This window comes from Gambusia affinis, linkage group LG11, assembly GCF_019740435.1.
Source record: "Gambusia affinis linkage group LG11, SWU_Gaff_1.0, whole genome shotgun sequence".
In the NCBI taxonomy this organism is placed as follows: domain Eukaryota; kingdom Metazoa; phylum Chordata; class Actinopteri; order Cyprinodontiformes; family Poeciliidae; genus Gambusia; species Gambusia affinis.
The window spans coordinates 25217931-25231230 of NC_057878.1; the positions used below are offsets into that span (position 1 = coordinate 25217931).

General features: G+C 41.8%; 1 protein-coding gene across 1 annotated transcript in view; it reads left to right on the forward strand.

Moving 5' to 3' along the window:
• The window catches only part of ttn.1 (titin, tandem duplicate 1), a 156296-nt gene that overhangs the window by 98787 nt on the left and 44209 nt on the right, over positions 1–13300 (forward strand). The window contains exons 172-196 of the mRNA XM_044132734.1: positions 47–340; positions 437–3406; positions 3496–3816; positions 3915–4199; positions 4339–4644; positions 4776–4939; positions 5147–5387; positions 5620–5895; positions 5995–6294; positions 6419–6721; positions 6807–7106; positions 7237–7524; positions 7617–7919; positions 8100–8402; positions 8509–8814; positions 9228–9515; positions 9714–10004; positions 10082–10369; positions 10470–10752; positions 10840–11147; positions 11242–11346; positions 11488–11685; positions 11779–12075; positions 12182–12769; positions 12912–13214. Coding sequence (XP_043988669.1) covers positions 47–340; positions 437–3406; positions 3496–3816; positions 3915–4199; positions 4339–4644; positions 4776–4939; positions 5147–5387; positions 5620–5895; positions 5995–6294; positions 6419–6721; positions 6807–7106; positions 7237–7524; positions 7617–7919; positions 8100–8402; positions 8509–8814; positions 9228–9515; positions 9714–10004; positions 10082–10369; positions 10470–10752; positions 10840–11147; positions 11242–11346; positions 11488–11685; positions 11779–12075; positions 12182–12769; positions 12912–13214 — 9909 coding nt within the window. The remainder of the gene's footprint in view (positions 1–46; positions 341–436; positions 3407–3495; positions 3817–3914; positions 4200–4338; positions 4645–4775; positions 4940–5146; positions 5388–5619; positions 5896–5994; positions 6295–6418; positions 6722–6806; positions 7107–7236; positions 7525–7616; positions 7920–8099; positions 8403–8508; positions 8815–9227; positions 9516–9713; positions 10005–10081; positions 10370–10469; positions 10753–10839; positions 11148–11241; positions 11347–11487; positions 11686–11778; positions 12076–12181; positions 12770–12911; positions 13215–13300) is intronic.

Here is a 13300-nt window from a genome sequence, read left to right on the forward strand (position 1 = left end):
ACATAAATGATCCAAAATTAATTTTACTTTTGTTAACATCTTTAAGATCCACCTGGCCCACCCAAAAACCTCCACCATACTGATGCAGACAAGACAGAGGTGTGGTTGGCCTGGGAGTGGCCCGACCGCACTGGTGGAAGTGAAATTACTGGGTTCATTGTAGAACACCAAGAAGAGGGCCAAACTGACTGGGTTACCTTCAAAACTGTGAGCAACAACCACAGTCATGTAACAGGTCTGGTTGAAGGCAAGACTTACCGCTTCAGGGTCAAAGCTCAGAATGCTATAGGTGTTAGCAGCCCTGACACCAGTGTCCCTGTTACTTGTCAGGAGAAGACATGTAAGACACATTGAGTATTTCTCAGAACAAATTATTTCATGTGCTTAGGTAGATCTTAAAAACCTCATACATTGTTGCTGTTTTCTTCTCTTTTAGTACCACCTACTATTGAAGTTGATGTGAAGCTTATTGAGGGTCTCGTAGTCAAAGCTGGCAGTACTATCACTCTACCAGCTAAGATGACAGGAATCCCTCTTCCCACTGCCAAATGGATCAGTGATGGCAAGGAGATCACTCCCGAGGGCCGACTTAAAATTGAGTCTGCTGGACCTTCAACCACCTTAAGTATCACAGAATGCCAGAGAGGAGATACTGGAGAGTACATAGTCACTGTGTCAAATCCTGCAGGTAGTAAGACTGCTGCCCTACATGTCACTGTATTGGATCTACCAGGACCACCAATCGGACCCATCAATATCTTGGAGGTCACCCCAGATCACATGATGATACAGTGGAGGGCACCTAAAGATGATGGTGGCACACCTATCACTAACTATGTGGTAGAAAAGAAGGATGTCAAGAAGCCATGGGAGCCCTGGTCAGTGGTTAGCTCTAGTGGCACAAGTACAAAGGCCAAGGTGACAAGGTTGGAGAAAGGGCGTGAGTACATTGTCAGGGTTCGAGCAGAGAACAAGATTGGGATTGGTGCTAGCCTTGAAAGTCCTCCTACTATTGCCAAGCATATGTTCAACCCTCCTGGACCTCCAGGCTTTCCTGAGTGTTCTGATGTCACAGAAAATGCTGTAACAGTAGAATGGGCCCTACCTGACCATGATGGAGGCAGCCCCATTAGTGGCTATGTTGTTGAACGCAGAGAGATGACAGGAAAGTGGATTCGTGTCAACAAAACTCCTGTGCTAGACCTAAGATACAGAGTTTCTGGTCTGTTTGAAGGCAATAGCTATGAATTCCGAGTGTTTGCTGAGAATGTTGCTGGTATCAGTGAACCTTCACTCACATCTGACCCAATCAAAGCCACCCGTGCCATCACAAAACCTGGACCTCCTGGTAACCCTAAGCTTAAGGATTGGAGTAAATCTTATGCAGACATCTGCTGGACCAAACCCACAAGAGATGGAGGGAGTCCAATTCTGGGCTATGTCATTGAGATTCAGAAGTCAGGATCTGCCCAGTGGGACAGAATCAACAAGGATCTAATCAAGATCTGTGCTTACAGAGTGCCTGGGCTGATTGAAGGAATGGAGTACAGAATACGTATCAGAGCTACAAACCAGGTTGGAGACAGTGAGCCCAGGGAGGTACCTGAGACTGTTTTGGCGAAAGACATCCTGGTGCCTCCTGAAGTTGTGGTTGATGTCTCCTGTCGTGACTCTGTGACAGTCAGAGCAGGTCAGATAATCAGTTTGATTACTAGAGTAAAAGGCAGACCAGATCCAGAGATCACATGGACCAAGGATGCCAGAGCCTTGTCTCGAGAAAAGCGCCTTGAAATGAATAACAACTACCCTGTTTGTGAACTAATTATCAGTGATGCAGTCAGGTCAGATTATGGAAAATATGGTATTGTTGCAAAGAACAGCAGTGGACAGGCTCAAGCCACCATTTTGGTCAATGTCTTGGACACACCAGGGACTTGTCAAAATTTGAAAGTGGCTTATGTGACAAAGAAGTCTTGCATGGTCTCCTGGGAAAACCCTGAGGACAATGGAGGAACTGAGATTACTCAGTATATAATTGAATGCCGTCAGCCAAGTCAAAGAGGGTGGACAGTGGTCTCCAATGACTGGACCAAGCGCTTGATAAAGGCTCCTCTTACTGAGGGCTGTGAATATTTCTTTCGTGTAAGTGCTCAAAATAAGATAGGAGTCGGTCCATCCACAGAGACAAAGTCACCTGTCTTGGCAGTTGATCCTATTGAGAAACCTGGGGAACCCATAGATTTCCATATATCTGAAATCGGAAAGACCTTCTGCTTCTTGAAGTGGAAGAAACCTGATTACGATGGTGGTAGTAGAAACATAGCTTATCATATTGAAAAGAAACCAAAAGAAGCTGAAGAGTGGGAGAGGCTTCACAAGGGTGCTATCAAGGAGACCTACTTTATGGCAGACAGGTGTATTGAAAATCAAATCTATCAGTTCAGAGTTCAGACTAAAAATGAGGGAGGCGAAAGTAATTGGGTGACAACAGGTGAAGTACTAGTTAAGGAACAACTGGTATTGCCTGAGGTTAAGATTAAACTGGATGGAACCCTTGTTGTTAGAGCAGGAGATTCTATTGCAGTCGAAGCAATAGTCAAGGGCAAACCTCAACCTGATGTCAAATGGACAAAGGATGAGACCACAGAGGAGATTAAGAAAGGCCCCAGACTGCAACTTGAAACTGGTGCAGACTTTTCCAAACTGTTGATTACTGGTGGTAGACGCACAGACAGTGGCAAATATGTTGTCACAGCCTCCAACAGTGCAGGAACCAGCTCTGCTAAATGCACAATTAATGTATTAGACAGACCTGGTCCCATCAGGGACCTCAAGGTGTCTGATATCACCATTGACAGGTGCAACCTGGCCTGGGAAGTTCCTGAAGATGATGGTGGCTGTGATATTTACAATTACATTATCGAGAAATGTGAGACAAAGAGAGGGGTTTGGTCTGTACATTCTAATGCTGTCATCACCAATAAAGCTAAAGTAACACGACTTATTGAGGGTAATGAGTACATCTTCAGGGTTAGAGCTGAGAATAAAATGGGCCCTGGACCTGCAGTTCAGAGTGAGGCTATTGTTGCTGGCACGCAGTTCAATGTCCCTGATGCCCCTGAAGCACCAGAGGTCACCAAGATCGGAAAAGAGGAGATGACTGTACAATGGTCAGAGCCTGATAGAGATGGAGGAAAACCAATCATAGGCTATCTTTTGGAGAAGAGAGAGGAGCATGCAGTCAGGTGGTCCCCTGTCAACAAGGATCCAGCCCCTGGAACTCGTTTCACAGTCACTGGACTATTACCTCTCCATGACTACCAGTATAGAGTCAAAGCTGTGAATGAAATTGGTGTTGGTACTCCAAGTAAGGCTTCTCGTGCAATCACTGCAAAGGATGCAGTTGGTAAGTACCTCAAAATAATGTGTTATATAGGTAATGTTTTTTTCCATAACCAAGCCCACTGCCTCATATTTTATTATATGCACTTACAGAGCCTCCTTCACCACCTACCAACTTAAAGGTTGTGGACAGCACAAAATCCACAGTGACCCTGAACTGGACAAAGTCTGTGTCTGATGGAGGAGCCCCTCTCATTGGCTACGTTGTGGAAATGAGGGCACAGGGGAGTGCAAAGAAAGGAGATGATGGCTGGAAGAGATGCAATGTGGCAGCACAACTTACTGTGTGCGAGTTTACAGTCACAAGTCTAGATGAGAAGCTAGTTTATGAATTCAGGGTGTCTGCTCAAAACCAAGTGGGCATGAGCCTGCCATGTAACCTGGAGGGTGCTGTGATTCCAAGGGAAATTTTAGGTAATGAACACTGTATAAAGTTTATGACAAAGTTTACACAAAACACCAAAGCTGGATTTCAGCTTCATATTTAACAAAAATAACTGTTTATCCAACAGAGGCACCAGAGATTGACTTGGATGCTAACCTGAAGCAGGGCCTCACAGTTCGTGCTGGTTGTCCCATTAGACTTTGCGCCACCATCAGAGGGCGACCACATCCAACAGTCACTTGGAGAAGAATGGGTATTGATAATGTTATTAGGAAGGGTAAAGTCGACATCATCGACACAATGACCTTCCTGGTCATCCCTGACAGCACACGTGATGACTCTGGGAAATATTGCCTGACTCTACAGAGCCCTGCAGGAGAAAAAGCCGTGTTTGTCACTGTTAAAGTTCTTGGTAGGTCAATAATTTTTTAGTAGTACTTTTTGCTGCCTGAAAACTATAAGTATGTTTTTCCAAGCATCCAGAAAAGACAAAGATCCAACTGAAAGTTAACAAAAATAATAATAAACTGCAATGTCATTTTTCCACATAGATACTCCTGGGCCAGTACTAAATCTTGAAGGTACAGACATTAAGCAGACCTCAGTCATGTTGTCTTGGAATCCTCCAGAGATCACTGGTGGCAGTGAGGTGACACACTACATAGTTGAAAAACGAGAGATTGACCGCAAGACATGGGCAACTGTCAAGACTGAAGTTCAGCCAGATAAGATTCCTCTCAAAGTCAGTGGTCTGATACCTGGCACTGAATACTACTTTAGAGTCCTAGCTGTCAATGAGTATGGTTCTGGAGTTCCCAAAATGACACCTACTTCCTACCTGGCTTCCGATCCTGTCAGTAAGTATCAGTCAATAATCAGAACATTACAAGACAAATGACATTTCATTTAGGATCAAAGATTAGCTCTATCTTTAGATATCTTTTTATTAGAAATTTGAGCATATTCACACATTGAACTCCTTTTTTAGGCAAACCAGACCCTTGCCAGAAGATTGAAATTCTGGAGATAACCAAGAACAGTGCAATGATTGGCTGGGTGAAGCCTGAAAGAGATGGTGGTGCCAAAATTGATGGCTATGTCATTGAATACATTGAAGTAAAACCTCCACCGGCGCCACCAGCCCCTGTTGAGGTTTGTAACCAAACTGTTGTTTTGCTGCATTTATCAGTTGGATAAGTCAGAATGTTGAAATATAAGTTTCAACAATTACACTGGATATATCCGATTATACTGTTATCTTTACAGATATATGATGTTGGAATTCAGACTATATGTAGATATTAAGAAATTTTCAAATTAATATGTGCTTATTTTTCTTTCTGTACTACTCAACTACAGGTGGTTGAAGGAGAGGGAGCACCTCCACCACCTCCACCTCCACCCGTAGTAGAGGAGGAAGAAGAAGCTGAACCAGAAAAAGAAGTGTGGAATGCCTACACAACAGTTAAAGGTTTATCAGTCAGTGTCAGTGGCCTCAAGGAGGGGAAAAGGTACAAGTTCAGAGTGGCTGCCAAGAACATCATGGGGATGAGTTCTTTCACTGAGACAAGAGAGCCAACCGAGATCAAGGAACAGATGAGTATGTTTAAATGCATGGCAATTATTTTTAGGATTATCTTTCTACAGTTTATCCTTTTAATAACACCATGTGTTTCACAGCCTTATTATTTTCAAATTGACTGTCATCAAAACAGCAAAGGAACTCAGTTCAGAGATTCAATGTGACCACAGTTTGATATTTAGAAATGTCTGTGTCTAAATTGACTATTTTTAAAACTAATAATCAGGCAGTTTTGTTTTTTGAACCACAGTTGAGCCAAAGATTGTTATGCCAGAGACTGCAAGTGCTAGAGCTGGAGCCAAGCTTAGAGTGGAGGCACTTGTTTCAGGAAAACCTGTTCCAACATGCAAGTGGATACGTGGTGAGAAAGCAGTGGTCCCATCCAGTCGCTTGGCTGTGCATCAGTCGGGCAACTTGTGTGTCCTAATCATCAAAGATGTGACAAGGAATGACAGTGGAGATTATAGTCTTGTTGCTGAGAACAGCACTGGACAGATTTCCCAGGCAATAAAGATCATCATTAGAGGTGCGTATTACTGTGTTTTAATTTCTGAAGAAAAATTGTGTTACACATCTTTCATCTGACCAAAAGCAAAATGACTTGGTAAACAACTGTATATTTCAGACATCCCTGGTCCTCCCGAAGGCCCTGTGGAGATCAGTGACATTGATTCAGATGCTTGTTCCCTGTCTTGGAACAAACCTCTGGAGGATGGCGGCAGTAATATCACAAACTACGTCATTGAAAAATGTGATGTGGGTAGAGGTGATTGGGTGACAGCCCTTTCCTCCTGCGCAAAAACCAGTTGTAGATTGGGAAAACTTGTTCCTGGAAAAGAATATGCATTCCGCATCCGCGCTGAAAACCGTTATGGTGTGTCAGACTTCCTTCAATCAGAAAGAATGGTTGCAAAGTTCCCTTTTGGTAAGTGTGGGTAAAATATGTCCAAGACTGAAGCCTCGTTGGCCTGGCATGCTAATTAATAGAAATTCAATAGCAAACTGAGTGTATTTATTTAAGATTATGAAAAATTTTTTTTTTTCACTAGATGTTCCAAGTGAGCCCCTAAATTGTCATGTCAACAAGACCAACAAGGATTGTATGTTCATTGGCTGGGATAAACCGGAGAGTGATGGGGGCAGTCCCATCACAGGGTATTACATTGAGCGCAAGGAGAGAAACAGTCTTCTGTGGGTGAAAGCCAATGACACTGTGGTCCGCACAACTGAATACCCCTGTGCTGGTCTTATTGAAGGCTTGGAGTATACTTTCAGAGTATCAGCCATTAACCGTGCTGGTCAGGGCAAACCAAGCAAGAAAACCGACTTTGTAACAGCAAGAACACCTGTTGGTAAGTTGAAAGTCAATGCCTATATACAAAAAGGTTTTTTTCAGCTAGATTTCTGCTATCACCCATTTCTATGCTTGTCTTATAGACACTCCTGGTAAACCTGAAGTTTTGGATGTAACCAAAAACTCTGTCACTTTGGTTTGGGCCCGTCCTAAAAATGATGGAGGAAGCAAGATTATAGGTTATTATGTTGAGGCTATGCGGGTTCCAGGAGACACTTGGATACGTTGCAATACCAGCAGTCAGAATGTTCCCAGGGAGGAGTATACAGTGACAGGACTTGAAAGAGACCTTCAGTACCAGTTCAGAGTTATTGCTAAAACTGCAGTGAACATGAGCAAGCCTTCAGAACCAACAGATCCAATCCTGGTCTGTGCTGAGAATGGTAAGACATTTCCTCAACACAGTCACAAAGACGTTAAAAAATAATGGGGAAAAAATATTGTATGTGATGTTTACTTAAAGTCTTTGGCCAGTTAAAATGTTTGATTATTGATGTTTTATTCAATACACAGTTCCTCCAAGGATTGAACTTAATGCCAAGATGCAAAAAGCTTTAACAGTTAAGGCTGGAGCCACAATCTTGCTGGAAGCAGATGTGTTTGGTAAGCCTATGCCCAGAGTCACTTGGAAGAGAGGTGATGATACTCTGAAGTCAGGTGAAGGCCAGGTCATTACACAGCAAAGACAACATTTCCAAGTAGAAATTCCAGCTGTCACCAAAGAACACACAGGAACCTACACTGTGTTGGCTGAGAATGCAAGTGGCTCAAAGACGGCAGAAATCCAAGTCAATGTACTAGGTAAGAATTTACATTTTTAAATGTAAGAATTGAAACCCATCCAAAGCTGAATTCACATTTATTCTACATACTGCTTTTCTGTTTTTTATCAGATGTGCCTGGGCCCCCTACAAGTGCCACATATGCAGAGGTGTTAGCCTCCAGTATCAAGTTGACATGGCAACCTCCTTTGAAAGATGGTGGTGCCCCTGTCAGTAACTACATTGTAGACAAGCGTGAAACCAGCAGAACTAACTGGGCACAGGTGTCAACAAAGATAAAGGGTGACATATTAGAATTTAATGTGGAAAAACTAATCGAAGGTCATGAATACCAGTTCCGAATTCGTGCTGAAAATGCATGGGGAGTTGGAGACCCATTTATCACAAACCCAATCATCGCTAAAAACCCTTTCAGTAAGTCATCATATGCTTCTATTCAAATTCATACTTTAAATTTGTCATTAGCGCTGCAGTTTAAATCCAACATGAAACTGTGTGTTATGTGTTACGTCACAAGCTGTGTTCAGATTTAACAACAATTGAGGCATGATTGTAGTTTCTAATGAAAGATGTTTACTTGCACACAACTTTCAGCTGTCCCTGGTCCTTGTGAAGCCCCTGTAATCACCAATGTAACCAAAGACAAAATGACTGTGAGCTGGAAGGAGCCTGTTGATGATGGAAAGTCTACCATTCTGGGCTACATGGTGGAAAAGAAAGAGACCAAGGAGATGAAGTGGACCAAGATTAATAAAACACCCCTAACAGAAAGGTCTCTTGAAGTGACAGGTCTAACAGAGGGAATTGAGTATGAGTTTAGAGTCATTGCTGTCAACAAGGCTGGGCTGGGAAAACCCAGTGAACCCTCTGAAGGCACCACTGCACAGGATCCTATTAGTAAGTTTCAAACACCTATACACATAATAAAACTGATTATTTTTTGTTATTCTAAAAATCAAATTTCTGCATGCTGTCTGAAGTTAATCACTGTGGTTATCTCCAGCTCCTCCTGGACCTGTTATAAACCCGACTGTGACAGATACCACCAACAGCACAATCAGTCTCACTTGGACTGTACCAGCTAACAATGGAGGAAGCTCCATTATTGGTTACTTAGTGGAATGCAAGAGAACCAACACAACAGACTGGATCCGCTGCAATGTCCCCAGGAACCTACAGGACACTAACTATGTCATTCAGAACTTAATTGACAAAGCAGAGTACCAGTGTCGCATCACTGCTGTGAATAAAGTAGGCTTCAGTGAGCCAGCTGAAGTCCCAGGCAAACATGTTGCCAAGGACATCATAGGTATGCTTTACAAAAATTACACATTCATTCAATAAATTAGGATACTACTGAAAAGCCCAATAATTTCATAAACTTTATCATTAAGTAACACACATTATTAATTAAACACAGATTTATGTTTGAAAGCCTTTATTTCTGTTAATTATGATGATTTTTCATGTACAGGAAATGAAAACTTGACATTTAGAATTAGAATATTACATGTACATTACACCAGATACGAAGTAATTTTTATACAGTTCACCAAGCCCTTGCAAATATCTACCATTTTAAGCTAATAGAATTTTAATCAAACCAGATAGAAACTAGTAAGCAAATAAACTATTATGTTTTGTCTTGAAAATAAAATAAAATGTTGAAATCTGATTTCCAATACTGTCAATGACAAATACACCTTTTGTATTTTTATTCAGTTGCTCCTGAGGCAGAGCTAAGTGCTGACCTGAAAGAACTCCTTGAACTTAATGCTGGCAGCAATATGAAGTTGTATGCAACCATCAAGGGTCGTCCCACTCCCAAGGTCACATGGGCAAAGATGAACACCAACATTAAGGACCGTCAGGGCATTGTCATCAAATCCAGCAACATTGACACCATGGTCATGGTGGAGAAAGTCAACAGATATGATGCTGGCAAATACATTTTGTCTCTGGACAGCTCGGCTGGCATGAAGATGTATACCATTGTTGTCAAAGTTCTTGGTTAGTACAGGAATTACTGTCATACTGAACATCCATCCATTTATTTGTAAATCAGCTTAAATCCACACACCAATCAAATCCATCCTGGCACCCACCCATCAATCCATACATACTTATACTTCATAAACACCATAAATATAATGTGCTTGATCATTTCAAATTTAAGGTCTTATTTTAAAAGTATTGTTCACCTTCCAGATACACCTGGTCCACCAGTAAACCTGATGGTGAAAGAGACATCCAAAGACAGTGCAGACATCCTCTGGGATGCTCCTCTGATTGATGGGGGTTTTGAAGTCACCCACTATATTGTAGAAAAACGTGACACTGAAAGAAAGGCCTGGTCTATTGTCTCAAACAACTGCACCAAGACTTCTTTTAAGGTTCCAGACCTAGATGCTGGGCGATCCTACTGCTTTAGAGTGTCAGCAGTCAACAAGCTTGGTACTGGAGAATCTTGTGAAACAGCTGATTCTGTCAGAGCAACAGGTGGGTTAAACATTAATTGATGTATTTTTTAGTTTTATTAAAAGAAAATGTTCACTGTTTCATTTCTTCACATTCAGAGGAGCCTGGGCCTGTCATGGACTTCAAAACCTTGCTGGTGACCAAGGACTCATGCACTCTAAGCTGGAAGAAACCCCTCACTGATGGAGGCAGTCGCATTATCTGCTATGTGTTAGAGGTTCTCAATGGTGAAGACAAATACAAGGAACTTATGAGGTCCAAGAACATGCAGTATAGTGCCAAGGACCTTGTGGAGGGTAGAGAGTACAAGTATCGGGTCAAAGCTATAAATGATTCAGGAGAAAGCTCTGCTAAGGAGCTGACTGTGATTGCTAAGGACCAAATTAGTGAGTGCACACATTTATAAAACTTTCCTGTAAAGGAAATTTGGAACTTGAGTGTTCAAAAAGAGATTTTAAAATTCTTGTTTTGTTTTTTTCTCTGAAGTTCTTCCAAGTTGTGACTTAAGAGAGTTGCCCAACATGTGCTACATTGCCAAAGAGGGCAGCAGTGTTCGTTTAAAGATTCCAATTGTTGGGAAACCTACACCCAAGGTCACCTGGAAAAAGGGAGATGATGAAGATTTGACAGATACTGGCAGGGTTTGTGCTGAGTCATCTGTAGTCAACACCACCCTCCTAATCAGGGACTGTCAGAGAACTGATGCTTCCAAGTACACCATCACCTTAAGAAATAGTGCTGGCACCAAAGAATCCACCATCTTCATCAGGTAAGTAACAACACTGTTTAGAGATTTAAGTAAGAATAAATCATTGCCATGAATAAAGGTTAAAATATTTTATCTTTGCTGTTTTAGGGTGGTAGGCAAACCAGGCATCCCTGGTGGACCAATGAAATTCAAGGATGTTAGTGCTGATGGTGCTACACTAAAGTGGGGTGTTCCTAAGGATGATGGCGGCTCTGAAATCACAAACTACATCCTGGAAAAAAGGGACTCCATCACCAACATGTGGGTGAATGTTTCATCCTCTGTAGAGACAAATACAATGAGGGTGACAGGTCTCCATGAGGGCACAGAATATATCTTCAGAGTCAGTGCAGAGAACAAATATGGTGTTGGGGAGGGACTGAAGTCTGACCCTGTTGTTGCAAAACATCCATTTAGTAAGTCCTTTTTCTTTATAAAAAATAATTATTGAATCCAATATTTTACTTATGCTAACTGTATAACACTGTCCTGTACTGTTTTGTTTCACAGATGTACCTGATGCACCACCTCCTCCTCAAATCATGAGTATGCGGCATGATTCTGCATATCTTGCCTGGTCTGACCCCAGAAAGACGGGAGGATCTCCTATTACAGGTGCAGTCTGCTTAAGATTTAATCAGCACCATTTTTAACAGTTTGATTATTTTATCAATACATTATCTGAAAATTAAGTATTTTCATTAATGTAAGGTGATATTACACTGAATTTTGTTCCCAAACTGATTAAATGTTCAGGATACCATGTTGAATTTAAGGAGAGGAACAGTATGTTGTGGAAAAGGGCCAGTCTATCTGCCTTAAAGATGAAGGAACACAAAGTCACTGGACTAACTGAAGGCTTGGAGTATGAGTTCAGAGTAATGGCCATTAACTTGGCTGGAATTGGCAGACCAAGTGCTCCAACTGATCCACAGGTAGCCCTAGATCCCATCGGTAAGTTTACAAGAGATGAAGTAGCACCAACATTATAAACCCTGAGCATATTTATATCCAATCATGGATTGTTGCTTTACCCCTTGTCAACAGATGCACCTGGTAAACCGGATGTAATCAGCATTACTAGAAGCAGTGTGACCCTCCAGTGGACTGAACCTCAATTTGACGGTGGCCACAGGTTGACTGGATACATTGTAGAGAAGCGTGATTTGCCTTCCAAGATCTGGGTGAAAGCCAACAATGTGAATGTTGTGGAACCTGCATTTACTGTTGCTGATCTACAAGAGGGCTGCAAATATGAGTTCAGGATCAGGGCAAAGAATGCTGCAGGTGCCCTCAGCCCACCCTCTGAGCAGACAGATACTATTTTGTGTACAGATGAATATGGTGAGACAAAAATTAATAACTACTCCGAATACTTTTGAAAGTCAGCATGACAATAAGATGCAAATTAGTGCATGATAGGTTAAATGTTTCTCATTTTTTCCAACAGCTGCACCAACCATTATCATTGATGCTCAAGTAAAAGAAGGTCTGACCGTCAGGGCAGGTGATACGATTGTTGTGACTGCAACAAGCATTTTAGGAAAACCTGCACCAACCTCATGCTGGTCAAAGGGAGGAAAATACTTCAAACCCTCTGACCTAGTTCAAATTGAAACCACTCCAACATCATCCACTTTATCTGTAAAATATGCTAGCAGAAAGGACTCTGGAGAATATATCATCACAGCCACCAATCCCTTTGGTGTAAAGGAGGAAACTGTCAAGGTCAAAGTTTTGGATGTTCCTAGTGCTCCTGGACCCATTGAATGTAGTGGTGTATCCTCTGAAAAGGTGATTCTTACTTGGACAGCCCCTACAGAGGATGGAGGCTCTCCTATCAAATATTACACCCTGGAAAAGAGGGAAACTAGCCGTCTGCTCTGGACAGTCCTGGAAGAGAACGTTATTGACTGTCACTATGTGGCCAACAAACTCATTCAGGGCAATGAATATTTCTTCAGAGTCTCTGCTGTGAACCAGTACGGAGCTAGTGAGCCATCTCATTCTGAAGCTGTCAAGATGGTTGACAGATTTGGTATGTACAATTAGTTTATTTATTCAGGCTGTAATCTTTTTATCTGCTGTTCATCTATATGTATAACTGTCTGTATATATTCTTTCATTTCAAATTAAATAACATTGCATTATTCCTTTGTTTTTTATTCTCTTCTTTTTAGGTCCCCCTGGTCCACCATCTAAACCTGAAGTTGAGAAAGTTGATGGACATTCAGTAACTTTGACTTGGAGAAGACCTGCTGAAGATGGAGGAAGTGACATTATTGGCTATAGTATTGAGAAAAAGGAAAAGAAAGCAATGCGCTGGGTTAGGGCATCCAAGAAAAGCATTGCTGAGCTCAGTTTTGAAGTCACTGGACTCACTGAGGATGTTGAATATGAGTTCCGTGTTCTTGCTGAGAACAGAGCTGGTTTTGGAGAGCCAAGTGAGCCATCTGTGCCTGTCAAAACAATAGTTGCTGCCTGTAAGTAAAAATAACTTAAAATATTTTCATGACAAAAAAAATGTTTATATAGATTTGTAGTTCTTGCTAATTTTTTTGTTAACAAA